General features: G+C 40.4%; 1 protein-coding gene across 3 annotated transcripts in view; it reads right to left on the minus strand.

Moving 5' to 3' along the window:
• The window catches only part of Acap2 (ArfGAP with coiled-coil, ankyrin repeat and PH domains 2), a 108942-nt gene that overhangs the window by 27745 nt on the left and 65409 nt on the right, over positions 1-15788 (minus strand). For all 3 annotated transcript variants that reach the window (XM_076942773.1, XM_034514821.1, XM_034514818.2), the window contains exons 8-11: positions 15654-15749; positions 13124-13198; positions 9028-9140; positions 337-388 (exon numbers count right to left, since the gene is read on the minus strand). In XM_076942773.1, coding sequence (XP_076798888.1) covers positions 337-388; positions 9028-9140; positions 13124-13198; positions 15654-15749 — 336 coding nt within the window. The remainder of the gene's footprint in view (positions 1-336; positions 389-9027; positions 9141-13123; positions 13199-15653; positions 15750-15788) is intronic.

Genomic DNA, 15788 nt, shown 5'->3' on the forward strand with positions numbered 1-15788 from the left:
TAAAATAATAATCTGGTGCCTCTGGGGGCACTGCAGTCACTCGCACATATGTGCAGTCAGATGTACAAACGTGCAGTCCGACATACATGTACACATGAATGAAAATGAATTTTTTTTTCAAAAAGAATTTAGAATTCCAATCACTGTGCTTTGAAAGTTCAAGGGTCACCAGCTCCCACTCTGCTTGTTATATACCCAAACATCAACCAAGAAGAGTAATTTTGAGAGTTTTGCATATAGATATTTATGGACTTCAATATTCACAGAAACAAAGAGACAAAGAAATAAAACCAGAACTCAACAGCTTTCCGCTTTACTGTTTAATGACACACATACCTTAAACTTTTTCTGGTAAACCAACTGATTGTTCTGTATGGAGAACCAGCGTCTAGACAGAGAGGAGACAGTAAAGATCACACACGTGTGGTTATTCTGAGCTGGGGGCGTTTGGAGAAGTGCACCGCTTTGCTTTCATGACTGAGTGCCTGAGATATTTACTGAAAACTCGGAACACACATCTTAAAGTCACAGGTTAGGGAGAGAGACTTGCTGTTTTGGTTCATTTTATTCATAATTTTATATTTTAACAAAAGCTTTTATTTTCTCCTGCTAAGAGCATATGGCAACTATTTTTAAAGTTCAAACATACTGTTTTATTTTTGAGGTACTCAAAATAATTAAAATCTTTTTCCTCAAGTATCAACATTTATGATATAGAAAACTTAACACTGTGAATAAAATGTCCATTTATAAAAGTAAAACATTAAGATAAATGGTAATTTATTTTCAAACTTCAGAAATTCAGCAAATGTTTGATCAGCAAAACAAGGAACTATCACTTTGAACTGTCTCAAAGAGGAGATGATCACAAACTATTTCAAAATACTTTTCAGGAAAATAATGTCACCATATACAATCCCCCCAATTGTCTATATGTCTCTCTTCATTACTGTAAAGTTATTAAGAAAACAATTACTCACAATGTTCTTTAGAAAAAAATCTTGGCAATGTAAGCCATACCCACTACTTCTAATTCATTAAAGTCATAAAAGAAACAAAAGACATAAAAAAAAAAAATCACAGTCAAAAGCCATTCATAAAGAAGCAAACTTCTCACCAAGCACGAAAAGTGAACAGTATCTGAGCGGTTATTTTAAATTAGTTTCATATGAGATGATTTTTTAAATTAGTTATTAATCTATTAGCAGACAGAGATTCTACCTTTTCATTGATACTAATAAAAATTACTAGAAATTGTATTTAGGTGTTTTGATTTTCTATTTTCAAATTTTTGGTCATTTCTCCAAAGCTGAGGGGGCCAGAAGACGCCTTAGCTGCTTTTCAGCCTTGTACAGGGGGTAGGTTTTCTTGCCACTTGAAGACATAACAAACCTTTTTCATTGAATCAGAGTTTTGTTAAATAAGCATGTAAACAAAACAAGGTGGGGTGCCACTGAACATAAATCAACAGAGCAGAAAAGGGAGAACATCCAGAGTCTTGTGCGGGGCCAGGCAGGGGTTAGAGACGTTAGAGGAAAGTCCTACAAACAGACCAGATGGTGCAGCCTGCCACGCAGATGACATGCAATGGAAACAATCTCTCTCCCGATTAAAGTCTTGTTCTTAAAACACCCTTGAGGAAGGTGAACACCACCAATAATAATGTACAGACTGTCTATCATCAGAGTCCTCATACATAGTTTGGGGGAAACTAATTTTATTGAACAATGGGAAGACATCCACATAACTATGTAAACTTTTCACGCTTCTGAAAGCCACAAAATTATTTTTTTCTTTTGACTTTGTCCATTTTATGGCAGTATTCCCTAAAAATCATCACCATCATCCTCATCATCTAGATAAAACTGTCTCTGTTCACTAGGAACTACCCCTTCAACTATCCCTTGTGAAACGTGTGCATTTCTGAAGCTCAGTTTCCCTGACACTTACGTGCTTCACATACTTAGAAAAGACAACACAAAGTTCTCTTCATTTGTGACCTCCTTAAAGAAAACATAATATATCCTAGGTAGAGAAGAATGAATCACAGAGATGTGTCTGTCTGACACAATCTTCCTTCTACCACCACTAAAACCACACATCTGACATCAAACAGAACTCTAGCTAGGTAACGAAGGGGCATTCAGTTGATGCGATCGATATACATACAATGCGGGTATCCGGACAGAGTAGGCATGTTCTCTGGTGTGCATGCACATGTATGCACATGCATGCAGAGTCCAGAGGACAACCCTTGGGAACTACCCAACTTCTTTGAGACAGTGTCTCTCATGTTCACAAACTGGGCTACTAAACCCGCTGGCCATCGAGCCCTGGGGTCTATCTCTCTCTCCCTCTTCAGTGCTGGGACTATGAACACAGGCCAAACGTAACATTTGCACGTGGGTTGTAGGAGATCAAACTCAGGGCCTCATATTTGCAAGGCAAACATTTTACTGACTGAGCTCTCTCTTCAACCCCTGGAACAGAGTTTCCTATAAAATAACCCTAGGGACTCTTCATATTTCCAACAAGGAGAAAGTGTGGTAAAAAGCTCGTAGCCTATGAATCACACACACAAATACTTAGCACTTGAACTTGGTAAAGGAAATTTTTAAGTACTACAAAACTGCAACAAGATCTAAGAGACAAGTTTTGGAAATCACCGTGCTAACATAGTATATAGTCTACAAGACTAAAAAGTGAAGCACAACGTGTAAGACAGTTTCTAATTTCCTATGTAAGAAAGTAAGACACATTTTGCATCTATCTCAAACTGAAGTAATTTAGTATAACTTAGACCAACATGTTACATTTATTTTAAACAAATTAAATACTATTACCTACCAAGGAAAAAATTTTTCTAGGTGACAAAATTTGGGTCAAAAGGAAAAAAATATATTTGTAAAAAATCAAATATATTTTACCATATTTGATCTTAATATCAAAAATATTGGTAAAAAGTCACAGTTCTAAATTTAAAGAAGCTTTATAACTAAAATGATATAAATCGTGGGTTCATATACATACTCTGGTGCTAGATAAGCATGTAATGAATGCAATGTAATGCCTAATGTACTGTTTTGTTATCAACAACATTTGCTGTTTTCACAGAAGAAAGCGATAAAACAAAGAAAACCTAGGCCATGACAACAAACTCTTTCAACACAATCAGTGGCTACCTCAGGACTCATCACAGTTTGCTACTTTATGTCCCTCATAAGAAACAGAAGCCATTGGGAGCTCCAATCCATAGATACATAAGTATCTATGTGGCTAACTGTAAGCACATCAACTGTCTGTCCCCAGTTCAAATCCACTGAGGACAATTAAAGGTGTAATTCTCTTCCTCAAATAACTGCTCATATTTTCTTTCCAATTTAGAGTATGGAGAGATGGTTTTATCCATTGCAAGTAATCCAACTGAACGCGGGTTAATTAGGCACTTTCTCGTGCTTACAAAAGAGACTGGGTAAGAAGAGGAAGGGCAGGAAGCTATTTGGTACCTGATGTGATCGGGCTTTTTCCTGTCATGTGAAAAAATGGGGTAGGGTTAAAACAAAAGGGAAAGGTGTAAAAGAAAGAAAACGCAAATGTGCAAATAAGCAAAGAACCAGCATGATACAAAACTAAGACAAAAATTAAAGAAACAAGCTTAGCTAATAATCTAACAATGCAGTCAAAAGTGTCCGTGTGTTTGATTTACGTATTACAAATATATGCAATTTGTAGTGTTTCAATTCTTAAGAAACAAAAATGCTTTGAAAATATTTGAATTATTATATTACTATTACCTTACACATTTATTATGGTTTTCTACCTCTATGGTCATAACTAGAAAATGCAGATAGTGTTATGCCACACATGAATAAGCTGTGCCTGGAAAGTAAGAGGAAAATCACTACATGTTTATCTACAGAAGCCTTAAGCAAAGACAAACTTTTTGGAAGGAAAGCAGGCTTACCAATTAAGAATTTCAATGATCATAAAATGCTGACTGAATAAACCCCCTATCTGCCCACACCCATGTTCATCAAATGATAGCAAAGACTCTAAGGCCACAGATAAATATGATTCTTTCATTGGTTTTAGGGGAGGGTGGGGAGTAAGATTATGGAGACAAGCCTGGGCTATGCAGTCCAGGCTAACCTTGCACCCGCAATCCTACTACCTCCTCCATCCCAGGAGCTGGGACCACTCAGCTCCTCCTCCATCCCAGGAGCTGGGACCACTCAGCTCCTCCTCCATCCCAGGAGCTGGGACCACTCAGCTTCAGTGCACATTCTTCTCATTCTTACCTGCATCGGCACTAAACTTTAAGCTTTAAACTTTGTATAATATCTTTTATGCACTGAGTTGTATTTTCTGGTCCAACAAAGGAGTCTGCTTCTTTATTAGCCTTTCTGCCTTAGTGCTAAATTGTGTTTACATTATTTTCCTTGTTACTCTTTTCCAAATTCACTATGAAAAGCAAAAAAAGAAACACAGGTTCCAGTGTTTAAAATCTGAATTGGCACTGCCAAACCGGAAAAAAAATAATAAGAAAACGCAGTGTGCTGGACTTTGTGGCTCCTGCCTTTAATTCCAGTACTCAGAAGGCAGAGGCAGGAGGATCCCTGAGTGTAAGGCCAGTTTGGTATCCTGGTCTGGAGTGAATTCCAGGCCAGCAAAGATTACATATAGAAACCCCATCTCGAAATTCCTCATTGTGGCAGGTCTTTTTTTTTTTCCTTCTTTTTTTTTGTTTTTTTTTTTTGTTGTTGTTGTTTTGTTTTGTTTTGTTTTGTTTTTCGAGACAGGGTTTCTCTGTGTAGCCCTGGTTTGTGGCAGGTCTTAATGCACCCCCAGAAAAATAAGACCACCTTGGTGCTAGTGTAACACCTGGTTCTAGGACCCAGTCACACATCCAAATCTGTAGAGGCTCAAGTTCTGGAGGATAAAATGCAGCATCTACACAGAATCATAATGTGTGAGGGTCTGAGTGTGTGAGGAGATGAAAGAAAGAGAGGGAGAGGGGAAGAGAAGAGACTCTGTCTGTGTGTGTGTGTGTGTGTGTGTGTGTGTGTGTGTGTGTGTGTGTGTGTGTAACAGAAAGACTCTTTCCATGCTGCCCTCTTCTGGGCTCAGGTGATTTTCCCACCTGGGCCTCCTGAATTAACTGAGAAATAAGCCAACATCACTTACAATTGCTATTATAATGTTAATGCTAATTAAAATAGTATCATTGCATTGTTTAAATAATCATTACAAGAAAAAAAATATTGGCCGGGCGGTGGTGGCGCACACCTTTAATCCCAGCACTTGGGAGGCAGAGGCAGGCAGATTTCTGAGTTCGAGGCCAGCCTGGTCTACAGAGTGAGTTCCAGGACAGCCAGGGCTACACAGAGAAACCCTGTCTCGAAAAAACAAAAACAAACAAACCAAAAAAAAAATCTCTATATGTTAAGTACAGAGATGTTTAATCCCCAAATTCTGATTCTCAGTTGGGTGAGTCCATAGTGTAAGATCACAGAGAGCTAACACTAAAATACACTTCTATGTCAAGATGCCACAGAGGACAGAGGGGCACTGAGCAGGGACAAGATTGGCAATGCAAAGGGACAAGACCTTTCCGTTCTCACGCCAGCTGTTCTCACACACAAAACAAGAGCGTCACACTTCACTACACAATAATAGACACTGCTTTTCAAGTACACTGTAAGTTATGAAGCATGAGGGAGGTTTGGTGATTTGTTGTTTTTTTGACTACTTAGGAATTCGTAATCACATATTCCTCAGGATGGAGATATTTAATAGTTAATATTGAAAATATGATATAACGTCATAAAGTCATAGATAAGATCAAATGAACCATGATATCATTGTGCCTTAGGGTACCAAAAAAAAAAAAAAAAAAAAAAAAAAAAAGAAAACTTTCCTTGAAACCAATCAAACAGTATTTTTGAAAAATACTTAAGTCATGAGTAAAAAAGCTTAATATCTGCAGAGGCAGCTTCTAAGACACTTTTTCTTTTTTTCTTTTTTCTTTCTTTCTTTTTTTTTTTTTTTTTTTTTTTTTTGGTTTTTCGAGACAGGGTTTCTCTGTGTAGACCTGGCTCCTGGCTGTCCTGGAACTCACTCTGTAGACCAGGCTGGCCTCGAACTCAGAAACCCACCTGCCTCTGCCTCCTAAGTGCTGGGATTAAAGGCGTGCGCCACCACTGCCCGGCATTTCTAAGACACTTTTAATGTTAAGGAATATAAAGTCTTACTCAGAGCAGCAGAGTAGTTCATTGTACTGCAATGAACTAGATGAAAAACTAGGGAAGACACCAAACCAAGCATGGACAAAAGAAAATTATTGGCATTTTCCAAGATTAGATTTTTTTTTTTTTTTGAAAAGCCTCATTTAAGAAATGCAAATGCATTTGCAATTTTTAACATTAATAATACCACAGGAAAGCTCTCACTAATAAAGAACTGCTGTTCTTTCTTCTACCATCTACATAATTCCCTTCTGCTGTATTTTGCACATGACCTGTCCCCCAATGGATTTGTGCTAGATATGGCTCACAGTGTGCTACCACTAAGGGTGCTGGGACCCTTAGGAGGCGAGCCTTATGCTGGGTGACATCATCATTGAGGACACGGCCCGTGAAAGGCGTCACTGTCCTGCAGTAAGTCTATCAAATCTGTCGAATGACACCGGTCATTTTCCTAATCTCTGGCTTCCTAATCTCAAGATCTCAGCCACACAGCTCTTCTACTGAAACAAAGACCCTCAACACAGGTTCCCTCAATGGAGTCTTCCAATCTGTAATTTCAAAATGATGAGAAAAAGAAATCCCTCTTCATTTCAGTCATCTTGCTGAAAATGAAGCTGCTCTACAGTCGGTGACTCTAACGGTCACAGGCAGCAGCTCTGGGCAGCAGCCTCCTTCCTGAGGGGATGCCTTTCATCCCGCAGACCCTGTGACACCTACAACAGGGATCTGTAGTTGGATTTACAGCTTCTCCCTGCTTGATCTTGCCTTTGCTTTAGTATCAATGCCAGTTAATATGGCTCCTAAGACAAACAATGCAAAATCATGAGGTCCACATCTCATCTGCTATTGCTGTTATTCTGGTGCTCTGAACAGCAATGGAGTTCTCCACTACGAAAAGACTCACTGTGCTTCAGCATGGAGTCTGAGGCCACATTTCGCTGAAGGGTCCAAGGAAATTTATTTCTCTTCTTAATATAATGGTTACGTCCCAAGGGATTTATTGTATTTTCATTTTCTTAAGCTTTAAGGAGGTACTTTGTAAGTCCGAAGGTTAAATTTCAACTCTAAGATTATACTATAAACCTATATTGGCTAAATAATCTTAAAGAATTTACTACACACTAGCTGTTTCCAGCTTCCAATGCTAACTACAGAATTTGTCAGAAAGGACTTAAAAATCGTCCTTAAAAGGACGATTGTTTTCCATTGTAGCTCATGAAACACAATTTTAAGTTTTCATTTTTACAGTATAATAACTAGAAGCATTACTGATAACCTGATCACTACAGCTGGTCCTCTAGTACCTGTCTTATTTAAAAGTTCTACATAACTCAGAGGCTTAATGATAAATATCATTATTGTTTCCAGAGTATAGTAACTCTCACATAAAGATAAAATATTTCAAATAAAACCATTTAGATTTTCTACAATGTCAAATGCTCAATAAACCACTGACATTTAGAAACATCACTGGGTGTTTCTGAACTTCAATACCAAGAAAGCTACAGAGGAATGATCAGGCCCACATCAGCACAGCACTGAGATGCCCACTTGAGTGAAACAGGCACCCAGTGGCCTCACTGAGGAGACGCTCTTGATGCTGCTGCTGTTTGTCTTGAAGAACAGCCTTTTCTATTACTCTTCATTACTGCAAAATTATCCTTTTTAAAAAAAAATTTATTTAAACAAAAAAAAAAAAAAGAAAAAAGAAAAACAAGGCATTCTTGAGCAACAGATCAATCACTAACATTCAGAAGGATGACCCTGTGCCAAGCAACCTTTCAATGCTATTTGGTATGAAATTATTTTACTTATCATATTAATACAGTAAAATATTTTAGATATTCTTCTTTGTTTTACTTTGCAATTTTAGATACAAAATCTTACTATGCAGCCCAAGCTGGCCATGAACTCAAAATACTCCTGCCTTCACCTCCTGAAAGGATTACAAGTGTCCCCATGACACCTGGCTATAATTCCATTCTTGTAAGATATCTAATGGTTTCATATTTTATAAAAATTAATTCATCAAAAATGTAAACCTTTTACTAGCTATCACATTTATAATAATGAAATAGTGGTTACCGTGATGTACCATGTTCTATGTTAAGTGGTATTAAAAAGGCCAAAAGCCAAATGGTTGGGCCATCTGGACTTAAGACTCACAAGATTTTCCTTCCTTCCGTCCTTCTGTCCTTTCTTTCTTTCTTTCTTTCTTTCTTTCTTTCTTTCTCTGTCTCTCTCTCTCTCTCTCTCTCTCACTCTCTCTCTTTCTGTCTTTCTTTGTCTTTCTTCCTTTCCTTCTTTCTTTCTTTCTTTCTTTCTTTCTTTCTCTTCCTTTCTTTCTTTCTTTCTTTCTTCCTTCTTTCTTTTTGTTTTTTGTTTGTTTGCTTTCTTGTTTTGTTTTTTTAAAACAGGGTTTCTCTGTATAGCCCTGGCTGTCCTGGAGCTCACAAAGACCCATCTGCCTGCCTCTTGAGTGCTGGGAGGTATGCACTGCTGCCACCCCACTGTGACCTGGCCAAAAGTAAATTCTTAATAAAAAATATAATTCTTAATAAAAGATAAATGAGACTTTAGTCATTATAGCCCAAGTATTAGAAGAAGTAGTTTTCTCCTTTAAGCCTTGAGTTTCAAATCTAAAGATCTGTATTTTCGTTTTTCTCCTGACCATTTGGTAGAGTTTAGATAGTTCTGAAGGGAAAAAAGTTGGTAATTACTGGGGAAGCCCAAAAGTGGCAAACATGTTGACTCATCAAGACTAATGTTGGAAATCCATTACCTGTTCCACGTTTTGAAGGCGTTGCTGGCTCGTTTGAACAGATACCCTTCCATGACAATGCCATTTGCCGCGTCTACATTATACTCTAGCTTGGAATCGTCACTGGAGAAATCCTAGACAAAATAACACACAGGAGTTCAGATAACTGTGTTCCCAGAAAGAGCAATTTATCCAGGGAAAAGAGCTTCTAAAAACATTGGGAGTAAGACTTCCATAAGGGGGTGGGGGGACATGATAATGGAGATAATGCCTCAGCACACTAACAGCTCCGGCTCTACAGAATGCTAAGATGGCGACAGAGACACAACTATGTAAGACATGGCGCAGGAGAGAGACTGTAAGAAAAGACAACAAACGCACACAGAGATGCAAAGGAAAGGACTAAGACTGCAGGAGCATTACGACTGTCCCTTAATAAAGAAGTCGGATCTGACACATAGCAGTGTTCCATCTGTTAGCAGCTGATGACACCAGATGTAGCACTGCTGCTGGAATCTGTGAGCATATTCATGATCTGTCTGTCAATTAGGAAGGAACACTTGAAGGACACTGAAGAAAAAGAAAACTGGAAGCCAAAAGGCCAACAGAACCAGGGCATCTGCGCTCAGGAGAACCTGTGCTTTTCTGCAGGGCCCAGGACACAAACCTGCTAAGCATGGTGATCGGTGATTGGAGGACTAAAGGAAGGCCCACTAAAACTGCAAGTGAGACCAGAACCGCTATCACCACCACCATTCGAGACTGCAGTAAAGTCCCAGACAACTAGAGAATCTAAAAAGGAAAAAGCACACTGCCCTGCTATTCATGGACAGGACTCTACACAGAACATTCCAAAGAATTCAGAAAAAAATACTATCAAGAACATTAGCAAAACTGTTAGGATAAAATCAAGATGGGAACAGTCTTACCCTAATGTAACAGAGACACTGATGTCTGAAGGCAGCACTACAGGACCGTTTGCCATGTAAGTGTCCAGGAATAAACCCAACAACAGCCATGTAAGAAAATCACAAAAGTTTATGCAGAGCATAAAGAAACTCTAAACAGCAGGTCAGATAAGACTGGGATATGCACAGTATTATAAACCAAGCACACCTGCTCTCTCACAGTTCCAGCGCAACTTCAAAATTAAAAAAACTTTACTATTATGTGTATCCGAGGGGAGGACTAACAAACTCCATGGTACTCACTGAGGTTCAAGGATAAGTTTGTTCTGGAGACTGAACCAGGCTGCCAGGTTTGTGTGGCAAGCACTTTACCTACTGTGTCATCTTACGGTCTCCACAAAAGCTCTTGATATAGAACAAACTTGCTCCTGAGGTTTGGATGTCTACAAAACTCAGGCTGTAAAAGGAGGGAAAAAAGGGATGGGAGCTCTGCTTCCCAGGCATGTGAAGCTGGGAAGTTGGGAACAATTAAGACAACAATGTGTTGGGATGATTAAGGCAAGATGGCAGTGGGCTGGAAGAGACAGCCGGAAAGAGCTGCGATGGGTGTCGCACAGCATCAAAGGAGCTGTATTAAAGATCAACACAGTATCGACCCATACACACAAGAACACAGTTACACATGAAGTGAGAAGCGAGACACAAAGGTTGGGGGACAGCCCAGTGGCAAATGCCCACCTGTCAGACACTGACACCTGGGCTCAGTCTCCGGCAGAGACGTAAATGTGAAAAGCAAACCTACACGGGACAGGGAGAGGGGCCCGTGGTCTTGGGAAGTGCTGAGCAAGCAACAAAAGCAGCAGACACAGAGCCAGAACCATGAAAATCTACACCGAATTTATCTGCAGTACATGACAAACTTGATCGTCAATTAGGAAGCCTGGCACTAAGGAACAAAAGCAAATGGACACTTCACCAACAGGGAACAAGTCACAGACAGACACGATTCACTAGTCACTAATGGTGCGTAATTTAAACCGATGAGATGTCCATGTCCACAGTCACCAGTGAGGACAGTGAGGACCCTCAGTGCTGCCCAGCAGCATCCTCGCCACGCTCGGCACACGCACACGCTGGTACCCCAGCACGACTCTATTAGCGTGTGCGTGCGTCTATCCAAAGACGTGTGAAGGCCCAGGCAGGACAGTCAGGGGGCCACAATAGCACTGTTTCTCACATTGATCAGAGTAATTGTTAGAACACCTTAAACTGTGTATCAGAAATGCTTTCCTTAAATTTTAGTTGACTAGATTTTTTTTTCTTTTTTTACCTGTAATGCAGCCTGTGTCAGCATTTAGGGACAGAGAAAGTATTCAGAATGAGTTTAAAAAAAAGGATTATTTTCTTAAAGAAAAACAGTTGTGTATTGTCAAGTAATCTCAGATCTGATAATTTAGCAGTTTGAGGCCTTCATATAATACTGAACTATGTATATAATGAAAAAAGAGATTCAATATATATGTATGTATATATTCAATTTAACCAACAATAATATATTTCTACAAGCATAATTTTTCATTTTACTAAAAAATTATTGATTCCACTTCTAACAATCCTTTGATAGTAATACCATTAAAACAAGCTAGTCATCAAAATATCATGCTGTACACCATAAACACAAAGAGCCAGGCAAGGAAGTCACAGCTGTAGCCCTAGAACTCAGGAGGCTGGGGCACACAGACCATGAGTCCAAGGCCTGCCTGAGACACAAACAAAGCCTCTTGGGAAGAGGGGGGTACAGCAGGAGAAAGAGAGCAGGTCATGAAGACCTGAAGCCGGGATGGTAACACACGCCTGTAATCCCAGGCACACAGCAGGCAGGAGTGGAAAAGTCATGCGCCTGAAGCAAGGCTGGGCGATACAGAAAGATCATGTCTTTCTTTGTTCGAGACAGGGTCTCTCTGTGTAGCCCTGGATGTCCTGGAACTCCCTCTGCAGACCAGGCTGGCCTGGAACTCAGAGATCTGCCTGCCTCTGCCTCCTGAATGCTGGGATTAAAGGCATGTGCCACCATCACCTGGCTTGAAAGACTGCATCTTTAAACAAAAGAAAACATGGCATTGGCTTTATCCTATGATAACTAAAAGTAACTAATTAAAGATGGCCTCAGAGAAAACTCTTTCCTTTTCTGAATGTTATTTCTTTCTCTTTGAGCATGAATAACCCATTAACTATGTTTTGCTTACTAATTTTGCTTTCATTTTTTTCCATTCACATCTTCTATGTCAGATCCACTCTGAGTAATCTGTCAAAGATGCCTGGATTCCTTATTATCACAAGGACAGGTTTCTCACAGCATGCAGGAGTTTTATATGATTGTATTCAATCCCTAATCTGCCTTGTATGCTGGATTATAGCACAAACACATCTCAGACTATCTAAGATAAAGTACTATTAGGCTATGCTCCAGACATGACAAACTCAATTCCTGCATGAAGAAATATAGATTTACTAGTAAATTCTCATTTTAAAAACATTTGTCAAAAAATAGTTTGACTAGGCTTAGGCAATTCAACAAGCAATGAGGGTTCAGAAGGAGATACTGAGCAGCTCTGGAGTGGCTACAGCAGGGGGCCGGGAGAAGGGGAGAGGGGGAGAGGGGGAGAGAGGAAGAGGGGGAGAGGGGGAGAGGGGGAGAGGGGGAGAGGGGGATGGGGAGGGGGAGAGGGGGAGAGGGGGGAGGGGGAGGGGAGGGGGAGAGGGAGAGGGAGAGACAGGGACAGAGAGAAAGAAGGAGGAGGAAGAGGAGGAGGAGGAGGAGGAAGAGGAAGAAGAGATAGGCACACATTCTCTGTCTCTGTCTCTTGCTCGCTCACATGCAAACATGCACACATTCACACACACTTTGGCAGGAGGTTGTTAGTATCCTAAATGAAACCATGAGTAATATTTAAAATTTTAACAAGGTGCAACCTTTACTTAAGCTCCTGACAGGTTAAGAATATTTATAAACTGGTTCAAGACCACAGCCTGCAACTATTTTGATCTGAAGAGATAACAAAATGGACATGTTACCATCTAGAACGCTTCACCTTTCACAAGAAGGATTTACTAGAACGAGCAACAGAAGGGTTCTGAGTAACACGGCTAGCCCGCACACACTAACGTCCCAGTGAAGGGAAGCCGCCCTAACACTCTCGCTCGTGTACCTTCTGCTGGATCGTAGAGTGTTTTTGCTCCATCTCTCTTTTCTCCTTTGCTGCATCCACAACCAGTCGATCCAACTAAAGGAAAGAAGAAAATTATAGACTTAAAATGTAAAGAAACAGTGGATTTCTTTAAGAAATCATATTCCAAGTCATTTTGTAGATAAGCATAAATCACATGATTAAAGTTAACCTAAAACAGCATTTTTGGCTAAACATTCAAGTAGAAGTTCACAGTTTTCTAGTACTAAATCTTTTTTGAGGAAGCCCATATCTTAGGGGAAAAGGCTTCCAAGCAGGAGGCCTTGTCTTGAGCACTGCATCCTTCAAGGACAAGACTCGAACCTACTGTGCCTGATGACCTACAGCAGAAAGCTGTAGACAAGGTAAAAACAAAACAAGCACACATTATAAAAACACGACTTTTTTTATCCCCTTCTCAACAATACCAAAAGGCAGTGCAGCTAAATGAAACAGAGCAAAGGTCACATGTGCACATACATCAACAGCTGCATCCCGTCACTAGCCACACACCATGTTTCCAACTTGCCTTCCTCATGTGATAATCAAATCTAAAAGGAAGGACTGGAGAAATGACTCAGCGGTTAAGAGCACTGACTGTTCTTCCAGAGGTTCCGAGTTCAATTCCCAGCAACCACACGGTGGCTCACAGCCATCTATAACGGGATCTGATACCAAATAAATAAAAGACAGCTTAAAGGGGTGGAGTGGGGGCAGTAGTGAGCCCACGAATTAAGACAGACTGGTCAACACAGTAAGGCCCTGCCTCTGAAAGGTTAAATTAAGTAAAATAATAAAAGAATATTAATCTGAGCTCTGGAGTTATTACCTACTAACTCAGCTACTACAAGATCTTCCTAACTGGCCACATCTAAACAGAGCACTACAGAAAGTAAAGGGTGCCCTGAACAAAGAAGGGGCTGACCTCCCAGCAGGCTGAACCATAAGTCTTAGCTGCATGTTTCTACATCATGCCACCCCTCTCCTGGGGTATAGAAGCTTAGCTCGGCTCCTTATCTACTTTCTCTTCTTCCCTGACACTGTGAAACACCCCACACCTAATTCTACTGGATCACTCTGTGGCTTCAAACCTGTCATCCCCAGGTTTCCTCGAAATGAGTGACTAAGCGCAGGATGTACAGTTTCTAGGGACTGTCCTGCAGCAGACAAGATGTGTCTTTCTCTTCCCTTCCCTCCCTCTGATAGCTGGGATTTGGGAATGACAGCTAAGGTGGACAAGTCACTTTTAACCATGAAGCTAACTTGAAAGACACAATAAGCCTAGGCATGTGATACAAGGGCCATGAGACTGTGCTTCTGACCTTACATAAAAGAAAGAAAACTTTCTTACAGGCAGCCTAGCAACCTCAGTGTGGGCTCACACAAATCCAACCTAGACATATAGCATCTGGCACAGAGATGAACAATAGTACCGTGTAAGAGACAGAAACACAGTGCATGTCATCCATAGTGTATTTTGCACAGGATCCCACCTTCCAGCCCTTCTTCCCCTCCCCCTGTTCTACTGCCCCCCCACACTTTGATCATTAGATGGCATTCCCATCCCATTCTTGCCTTTCTTCCATTTCCCTAAATTCTATTTTTTTTTCTTTATCCCTTACCTCAAAAAAATATACTGGGAAAGCAAAACTTACAGATTAATCCTATTGTATCTAAGTAAGGCAGTTCATCGCTCAAGAAAAAGTACTGTCTGAAGGGACTCAGACCACACTATGGCAAGGCACAAGCACAGCGCGTAGAAGGTGCTGGGTGTGAGCCACACTTCCACGAAAGAAAGAAAGAAAGAAAGAAAGAAAGAAAGAAAGAAAGAAAGAAAGAAAGAAAGAAAGAAAGAGAGACAGAAAGAAGGGAAGGAGGGAGGGAGGGAGGGAAGGAGGGAGGGAGGGAGGGCAAAGAGAAGGAGAGGGGAGGGGAGGGGAAAGAAGGAAAAGAGGGAGGGAGGGAGGGAGGGAAGAAGGGAAGGAGGGAGGGAGGGAAGAAAAGAGAAAAAGACATCTTTGTGAAGTAACAATGAAGACCAAATGGTCTTGGGATTCCTAGGATCCTAAGACATTTGACTTTCATTACAAGTAGTCAATATAATTATTTTTTGAAAATGAAAAAGAGCAAAGTCTTAAATAAAAGAGGACAGTGACTCCATTATTCAAGTAAAGGAATAAATTCTGCTATTTGTACTAAAAAAGCAGACACATGTATCTCAGCCTGCCTCAGCCCCGCTCCCCCATCCCACTGCCAGGATCACAGATGTGCACCACACCTGACTGACAGTTATTTAAGCCTCTGTTTAGTACCCTCGTGTTCACTACTTAAGACAAGCACTTTTACCTTTAAGTTCATTTTTGGTGCAACATCTAACCCATATGTAAATGTGCTTCAGTGTCAGAGTCCTTATTAGTAAATGAGAAGCCCGGTTTCCCAATGTGCTAAGTCTCTTCGAAAACATAACCGTCAACAACAGCACAGAACAGAGAATGCCAGTTCAAAAGATTACCTGTGCTCCGAGATCTTTCATGTAGGGCCCAAGCTCACTGAACAGGTCATACCCTTGGTGGAAGAAGGCCAGATGTGCGTACATGAAGGACAGCATCTAGAGGAGAGAGGGCTTTCAGATCCACTGCAACAAGCT

This window comes from Arvicanthis niloticus, chromosome 12 (genome assembly GCF_011762505.2).
Source record: "Arvicanthis niloticus isolate mArvNil1 chromosome 12, mArvNil1.pat.X, whole genome shotgun sequence".
In the NCBI taxonomy this organism is placed as follows: Eukaryota; Metazoa; Chordata; class Mammalia; order Rodentia; family Muridae; genus Arvicanthis; species Arvicanthis niloticus.